Here is a 9093-nt window from a genome sequence, read left to right on the forward strand (position 1 = left end):
CATTGATACCAAAACGTCTAAACAAAAACCATGTGCGTTTATCTTACGTTAGTTATATTTGTGTTACATTTCTAATTTGGACCGAAATAACCCTGGCTGTTCACGGAAACCAAAAAGCAAACACCATACAACTTCAAAACTTTGCAACGCTACCGATCTATAAAAGGATTGTACAGTGTTAAAGGTGGTATGAACGCAATTGGATACATATTAAGACAAATTCAGTGAATTGAGTTAGCGCTGTATGTAGAATATGCATGTATGTAATTGCGTATTTATTAAGAGGCTTCGGTATATTCGTGTTGTGTCTTTTTGTGAGTGTCACTCTACATAAGTCTGACTATCGACGTGCCGCTAAATAAACACATCAAACAACTTCAAACGAACGTTATCGATCTATATGTTGTTCCAGTGAAGGACTATATCACAATGGTTGAGGATAACAACCACGTTCTACATAAGAAGTTACCATACATATTGGACGGAGACCTGAACACATGCCGAAAGCTACCTGTACCTGGGGACTCGCCGTCCATGTTCTGGATGATCATCAGGGAACTTAGTCTGTTTGGTGCAAGAACAGATAAATTAGGGATACAAATTACAGGTGAAAACATAGAGTGTCAACGTGTCGGTGTTAAAAGTGTCCAGGTAAGTGATCGGATTAGTTGTTTAAACCCAATGTAGGTTATAAGCCCTCCCCAGTACTTGTTATTGGTTGGGTGGTTGATGTGGTTATTAATGCCACAGTATAGGTCATAAGCTCTCTCCAGTACTTGTTATTGGTTGGGTGGTTGATGTGGTTATTAATTTCACAGTGTAGGTAATAAGCTCTCTCCAGTACTTGTTATTGGCTGGGTGGTTGATGTGGTTATAAATGCCACAGTGTAGGTTATAAGCTCTCCCCAGTACTTGTTATTGGTTGGGTGGTTGATGTGGTTGTTAAAGCCACAGTGTAGGTTATAAGCTCTCACCAGTACTTGTTATTGGTTGGGTGGTTGATGTGGTTATTAATTTCACAGTGTAGGTAATAAACTCTCTCCAGTACTTGTTATTGGCTGGGTGGTTGATGTGGTTATAAATGCCACAGTGTAGGTTGTAAGCTCTCTCCAGTACTTGTTATTGGTTGGGTGGTTGATGTGGTTATTAATGTCACTGTATAGGTCATAAGCTCTCTCCAGTACCTGTTATTGGTTGGGTGGTTGATGTGGTTATTAATGTCACTGTATAGGTCATAAGCTCTCTCCAGTACTTGTTATTGGTTAAGTGGTTGATGTGGTTATAAATGCCACAGTGTAGGTTGTAAGCTCTCCCCAGTACTTGTTATTGGTTAGGTGGTTGATGTGGTTATTAATGTCACAGTGTAGGTTATAAGCTCTCTCCAGTACTTGTTATTGGTTAAGTGGTTGATGTGGTTGTTTATTCCACAGTGTAGGTTGTAAGCTCTCTCCAGTACTTGTTATTGGTTGGGTGGTTGATGTGGTTATTAATGTCACTGTATAGGTTATAAGCTCTCTCCAGTACTTGTTATTGGTTAAGTGGTTGATGTGGTTATTAATGTCACAGTGTGGGTCATAAGCTCTCTCCAGTACTTGTTATTGGTTGGGTGGTTGATGTGGTTATTAATGTCACTGTATAGGTCATAAGCTCTCTCCAGTACTTGTTATTGGTTAAGTGGTTGATGTGGTTATTAATGTCACAGTATAGGTCATAAGCTCTCTCCAGTACTTGTTATTGGTTGGGTGGTTGATGTGGTTATTAATGTCACAGTGTAGGTCATAAGCTCTCTCCAGTACTTGTTATTGGTTGGGTGGTTGATGTGGTTGTTAATGTCACCGTATAGGTTATAAGCCCTCCCCAGTACTTGTTATTGATTGAATGGTTGATGTTAATGCCACAGTGTAGGTTATAAGCTCTCCCCAGTACTTGTTATTGGTTGGGTGGTTGATGTGGTTATTAATGTCACTGTATAGGTCATAAGCTCTCTCCAGTACTTGTTATTGGTTTGGTGGTTGATGTGGTTATTAATGTCACAGTATAGGTCATAAGCTCTCCCCAGTACTTGTTATTGGTCGGGTGGTTGATGTGGTTATTAATGTCACTGTATAGGTCATAAGCTCTCACCAGTACTTGTTATTGGTTTGGTGGTTGATGTGGTTATTAATGTCACTGTATAGGTCATAAGCTCTCTCCAGTACTTGTTATTGGTTGGGTGGTTGATGTGGTTATTAATGTCACAGTATAGGTCATAAGCTCTCTCCAGTACTTGTTATTGGTTTGGTGGTTGATGTGGTTATTAATGCCACAGTGTAGGTCATAAGCTCTCTCCAGTACTTGTTATTGGTTTGGTGGTTGATGTGGTTATTAATGTCACAGTGTGGGTCATAAGCTCTCTCCAGTACTTGTTATTGGTTGGGTGGTTGATGTGGTTATTAATGTAACAGTGTAGGTTATAAGCTCTCTCCAGTACTTGTTATTGGTTGGGTGGTTGATGTGGTTATTAATGTCACAGTATAGGTCATAAGCTCTCTCCAGTACTTGTTATTGGTTTGGTGGTTGATGTGGTTATTAATGTCACTGTATAGGTCATAAGCTCTCTCCAGTACCTGTTATTGGTTGGGTGGTTGATGTGGTTGTTAAAGCCACAGTGTAGGTTATAAGCTCTCCCCAGTACTTGTTATTGGTTTGGTGGTTGATGTGGTTATTAATGTCACAGTGTGGGTCATAAGCTCTCTCCAGTACTTGTTATTGGTTGGGTGGTTGATGTGGTTATTAATGTAACAGTGTAGGTCATAAGCTCTCTCCAGTACTTGTTATTGGTTTGGTGGTTGATGTGGTTATTAATGTCACAGTGTGGGTCATAAGCCCTCTCCAGTACTTGTTATTGGTTGGGTGGTTGATGTGGTTATTAATGTAACAGTGTAGGTTATAAGCTCTCTCCAGTACTTGTTATTGGTTTGGTGGTTGATGTGGTTATTAATGTCACAGTGTGGGTCATAAGCTCTCTCCAGTACTTGTTATTGGTTGGGTGGTTGATGTGGTTATTAATGTAACAGTGTAGGTTATAAGCTCTCTCAAGTACTTGTTATTGGTTGGGTGGTTGATGTGGTTATTAATGTCATTGTATAGGTCATAAGCTCTCTCCAGTACTTGTTATTGGTTGGGTGGTTGATGTGGTTTCCTACTTCCATATTGATCAAATACACGGTGAAAGTTCCAATACTTATATAAGATGAACAAAGATATGTAAAAGTAATCATTGTTGTTGAAGAAAGGAAGTTTAACAAATACACGTTTTAAGTACTGTGTAGTTGAAACCATGGAAACATAATGATTTGAATGGTAAAATCTAGAAACTCGGATATTGTTTTTTTCCGTTTTAAAGATATCGCTCTTAATCTACTTATGCATATTACTTGCCCGTCTATCCACGTCATACTTCCATGTCATAAATATCATAAGACATACGTGTAATACCACTATTATTGACGTCACGGGTGTCATGGCGACATGATCAAAATACGACTTCGCAGGATCTTTTTGCGATTACTCCACTCTTAGATACCACATCATGGCTACGTAACATGAAGTTTATTAAACTTGTTTAAAGGATCGTAGCATAACAATTTACTGAACTTGTTACATATTAGATAATCACATATGTAAGATCCCGTATTCTTCTTTCAGGTTGCAACATCGGGATCAATCATAGACCAATGTGACGCCGACGCCAATTTGTTATTCTGCAAGTTTGTCTCCCGCACAACCAACGTTACGTTGACCCGCTGTGATATAGAATGTAAATGTGCTGACCAACTTCAATGTTCCTATCTCCACGTTGTCCTCCAGAGCGCAAACACAGATCCATGGAGTATCTGCGAACTCAATGTTAGAGATTTATGACATTGTTCTAGTGAGCGTTCATTTGGATGTAGAGAAAAATCGCAGTATATAATAGTCTTCTATGGTTAATTAAGTTAATTACAAGCTATCCGATATTTACATAATATATAATTCATTTTTCGCAATTTTCAGTCATGTGGGCATGACGTACATAGGAATTATTTTACATAATGAATAATTTGCGTGCCCCTGTGCTTGGGCTGAAGTGAACAATATTACATTTCGCGGTCCCGGAATAGCAGTTGAGATGGGTTGTTTTTATCTTGTAAACATGGTTCTTCCACATATTCATAATTCTAAATATAACTGTCGAGGACAGATATATCTGGATCAAATTATCGATGAAAAGTTACATAATACATATGTATAAGACTACGATCGAGTGCATTGTGGGTAGCGATAGGCCTAGGAAGTCTCCTTGCAGGCGGTATATGGAATTTTCAAATTATTATTTGACTAAATGAAATAAATGATTTGTTTTAATGTCCAGGAGACCGCAGTCATCTTGTCTTTCTGTGTCGACACCAAAATAAAACTACATTAACAGGCCTATTCAAGGATACATGTACGTCATCGGCCTACTGTAAGATACTGACCGTGTATTCGATGTAAATCCTCAGATATATAATTATATATTTTGTAGTAATAGCTACATGAAGCCCTCACCAGATTTTGTGTATAGTTTGAATAGGTATGTTTGCATGATGTATTAAAAAATAATTGAAAAAAAAAAACGAAAAAAATTGCCGCCGGTGGTGAGAATCGAAAGATCAGAAGATCTGCACGGTCACACTAAGACATATTCCTGCTTATTTATATATATACATGATTTTTTTTTTATAAGAAGCATCTTTGTTATTTTATTGATTTTTTCTGATATGCTCGAACGTCGATTGAAGACACCCCCTTGAGAGGAATGACCTAGATTTCGCCGAGACGAAGAAACACACGCTCGAAGTTACGTTGATACGGAGGAGGGGGGAAAACGACAGTTTTCATTTTATACCATGGAATATCAAAGTTATAACAATTGTACAATACAATCATTTTTAGATTATATCTTTCTACTGCGTATTCATCGTAAAATTCTACTAAGTTGTGCATGTAAAAAATCACGATAACTGCAGGTACAGGTATTGTAGGCCTAATGTTATACAATGCACAGTCGATGTCGAGAACAGATCCGAATTGATGCATTCAACTCAAATATAAAGAAAATGAATGCTATAGCCGAAACTTTTTGGACTCAGAGATAGTCAAAGATCGCTTTTTTAATGAATAAGAAAAAAATAAACACGAAAAAATCACGATAGCTGCTCGCAACCCAGTGGTACCGCGGTTCATCGGTTTTCGACGGCGAAAGACCAAAATAGATTTTTTTTACACACAATGTCAAACATATTCAATTCAACTCATTAATTATATGTGTCAGAAGCATGTTAATGATGTTTTTTGTGCAATATTTCATGAAATTCATCTACTTAACGAAGCCTTGTATCCTCAAACGCTGTAAGATTTACATTGTAGCCTACTGTTTCTTTTTGTTCAAAGTGACGTTTAAGTAATGAAAATGTTCCAAGATAAAGTAACGCCATTATTTAAAACTATGTTTTAAGCTGTATATGAGTGCAAATTGTCACCATAATACCGCAAATGAGTGCTTATTCAATCCTTCAAAAACGTCAGCTTGCAAGGTCGAATCAACCGGGCTCATAGAGGACTAAAAAGTGACGTCATTGGAATGTTCGGTTGTGAAAAAGTGAAATCAAATCGTCAAATTTAGAAATGGTAATCAGAAATAAAGAAATTAATCATTTATTTACTCACATCGCAATATTTTCATATCGCAACTGTTACAGGAAATTCTTATTACCTTGGTATCGAGTTCTATGCCAGATTAAATCTCGATATTTAGTGTTGAAAATATCTGGTTTATTGATATTATTCCGCTACTTTTGTTGAGTTTGAATTCGCAAATTCGAAGGGCGTCAGAACGCTTGTTTTCAACCGGAATCAACACCGTAGTGATAAAGACCTTCCAAGTGGATTTTTTTCATCGACATAAAAAGTTATATTTTTCTCAACAAGTAAGAAAAATAAAATACATTAATTTTGCTGGAACACTAAAAAAAATCATTCTGATTTTTCGGAACAGTTGGAATCATGAAGATACCTCTAACAGTATTTTTAGGGCTTTTCACCATGTAGGGTGAAAAGACCATACCTATTGTTTTTGTTCTGTTTTTTATTATTATTAGGGCTTTTCACCATGTGGTGAAAAGACCTAACATTGTTTTTGTTCTGTTTTTAGGGCTTTTCACCATCTTGTGGTGTGAAAAGACCTATTTGTTTTTGTATTACTGTTAAATTTTTTCATTATACATACAGAGATATTAAATTACAGGCGTTTTTAATTTGCGTGGGCACGATTTATTACCCCCTGTGTTTTGGCTGAAAGAAAAGTTTGATTGCACCTGAGTATTTTAAACTACATTCGTAGGAAATTATGTAAGCGATTTGTATAAGACGTGGAATGACTGTTTTATATTATTAAAAGATTTTTCGGAGAATTATCAAGTCAATAATTTATTGAATTCTTCTTACATTTATTTTTGTGTCATCAAATAGATCTTTAGGCAAAATGGAAGAGGATATGGTTTTATGTTCGACAAATGTATTTAGTCTTAAAATGTTATATTGTTCTAACTGGCATGACTAATTAAATGAATGGGCAATGATCCAAACGTTTGGACATTTTTTATTTTGATAATCACCGTAGGTCAAAAATCCAAGATGGCCGCCATGACCTTATACCTAAAAAAGTTTTAAAACAGCCATAACTCTAAAACCGTTCAAGATAAAGCAAATATTTTTGATGTTTTATGTAGATCATATAATAGACTAACTTTTATTCAATTACAGCAATTAGGTCAAAGGTCAAACAAAAAAAGTTCGCTATGGGGTCAAAGTTTCACGAATTTTTATTTTTTTGATTTTGCGAAATTTTTTTTATATATCGATGCAGAATGTCATTCTGATGAATTTGGTGTCTTTTATTTTTCGATAGCACTTCCGGTTAAGGCTGTATGCCATTTTGAACATTCCTTTGATCTTTGCGAAATTCGCCGCCAAAATTGTTTTAACATTATATATATTGTCGAACTGAATGACTAATATAGTCTGCAATTGCTATAGAAAAGACCCCTCTAATGTTCTCTAACGTTTGATATGATTTTCATCATCATCAAAAAAACAAAATGGCCGCTATGACGTCATATCTTAAAATATAAAAATGCTTATAACTCACTAACAGTTCTTTTCACAGATTTCATCCAATAATATTTTTTGTAGGTAATCTTAAGCGTAAACTTTTTCTCTCTACATGTTATCACAAAAAATGGCAACTTCCGGTTTTCGGTAAGGGTCAAATGTTAAAGGTCCTGTTTTTTAACAATAAACTTGAAAACTTTTCTCCTGAAGTTCTGTTAGGTCTAGGATCTTCATATTTCATATATAAGATGTCCAGGGGATGGGCTATAAAGTCAGATACTAGGAATGACCTTGACCCATATTCAAGTTCACAGGGGTCAAATACACATATGATAAATAAAATTGTTTAAATGGTCATAAAACTAACTTATCGTTGGTTTTACAGCTTTCATGCAATTATGTTATTTGACGATAATCTACAGGGCAATGTTTTTCTAATAATTAACTTGTTATAACAAGAGATCCCAGAGGGCTCGAAAGAATTTGGAAATATGAATTGGATTAAGATGAGAGTTCTCTTCGGCTGATCAAACTTCATGTAGATCTTTACTAAAACACTTTTTTATTGGTTACAACTTCAAAACCCATGCTAATTGGGGGGGCCTAGTTCTTAACTTACCTGGCAATGACGGTAGTGTTCTTGTAAACTAGAATGAATAGTGAAAAGCCCGCTAGCAAATATTGTCTATGACAATTTATAGTTTATTATTATTATTATTATTCTTCTTCTTCTACACTTTATTTTGTGTCCAATAAGATCTTCAAAAATGGTTAAGAGGTATGCCATATGGCTTTAATTGTTATATTGTCATAGCATTGAGTTGAAGAGGGTGAACGCAACATTTTTAAGTAGAGGTCAAAAATCCAAGATGGCCGCCATGACGTCATACCTAAAAAGTTTTAAAACCAGCCATAACTCAAAAAACCTTTATCAGAGATACAGCAAATATTTTCGCTAGATGTTTACATGCTAGATCCTATAATAGACTAATCTTTTATTCAATTACAGCAATTTTAGGTCAAAGGTTCAAATAAAAGAAGCCTCGCTATGAGGGGGATACAAAGTTCACACGCAAATTTTTATGTTATTTTCGATTTGAGAGTTTGAAATTTCCTTTACTACATATCGCATGCCAGAATGTCGCAATACTGATGAATTTAGGTTCTGTTGTGTTTATTTTTGATCGGTAGTCACTTCGAGGCGTTAATGCTTGTATGCCATTTTGAACATTCTTTGGATTCCTTAAGCGAAAGTTCCCGCCAAAGATGTTTTAGCACTTATATATTGTCTGATAACCTGAATATGACACTAAGAATACTAGTTCTACACTCTTTGCTATGTAGAATGAAGAACCCCGCTCTGTCTGTAATTTTTCTCTTAACGTTTGTATATGATTTTCATCATCATCAAATCAAAAACAAAATGGCCGCTATGACGTCATATCTAAAAATTTAAAAATGCTTATAACTCACTATACAGTTTCTCTTTCACAGATTTCATCCAATAATATTTTTTGCAGATAATCTTAAGCGCAAACTTTTTCATTCTACATGTTATTACAAAAATGGCAAATTTCGGTTTTCGGTAAGGGTCAAATGTAATAGGTCCTGTTTTTAAACAATAAACTTGATGAAAAACTTTTCATCTTGAAGTTCTGTAAGGTCTAGGAGTCATCATATTTCAATATATAAGATGTCCAGGGGATGGGCTATAAAAGTCATCTGATGTTCTGGTGGGCTAAAAATGTTCAACTTTCCGGTTTGAAGTACGGGTCAAATTTCAAGCCGTAGTCTCCATTTTATTTCATATTTCTTCTTGAGACAGTAGGTTAATCTGCGTCAAGGAAAGTTAACCTCCCCTAATAAATCCTATGTAACTGTATATTTCTTTATAAGTGATCTACCCTTGTTCATATGTAC

The 9093-nt window shown here is 35.7% G+C and overlaps 1 protein-coding gene across 1 annotated transcript; it reads left to right on the forward strand.

The window, feature by feature from the left end:
- Positions 1-422: 422 nt before the first annotated feature.
- LOC138313112 (uncharacterized) lies at positions 423-4719 on the forward strand. The gene is made up of 2 exons (XM_069253746.1): positions 423-651; positions 3688-4719. The coding sequence occupies exons 1-2, from the start codon at positions 430-432 to the stop codon at positions 3901-3903; spliced, it is 438 nt and encodes a 145-aa protein (XP_069109847.1). The 5' UTR covers positions 423-429; the 3' UTR covers positions 3904-4719.
- The last annotated feature ends 4374 nt before the right edge of the window (positions 4720-9093 follow it).

Source organism: Argopecten irradians, unplaced genomic scaffold, assembly GCF_041381155.1.
Source record: "Argopecten irradians isolate NY unplaced genomic scaffold, Ai_NY scaffold_0600, whole genome shotgun sequence".
Taxonomy (NCBI): Eukaryota; Metazoa; Mollusca; class Bivalvia; order Pectinida; family Pectinidae; genus Argopecten; species Argopecten irradians.

What these genes read in the sequence shown, in the direction of transcription:
- LOC138313112 (XM_069253746.1), top strand. Translation starts at nt 430, where the DNA reads ATGGTTGAGGATAACAACCACGTTCTACATAAGAAGTTACCATACATA. An exon ending in TCGGTGTTAAAAGTGTCCAG is followed by an intron (nt 652 to 3,687) that starts GTAAGTGATCGG and finishes TTCTTCTTTCAG; the next exon opens with GTTGCAACATCGGGATCAAT.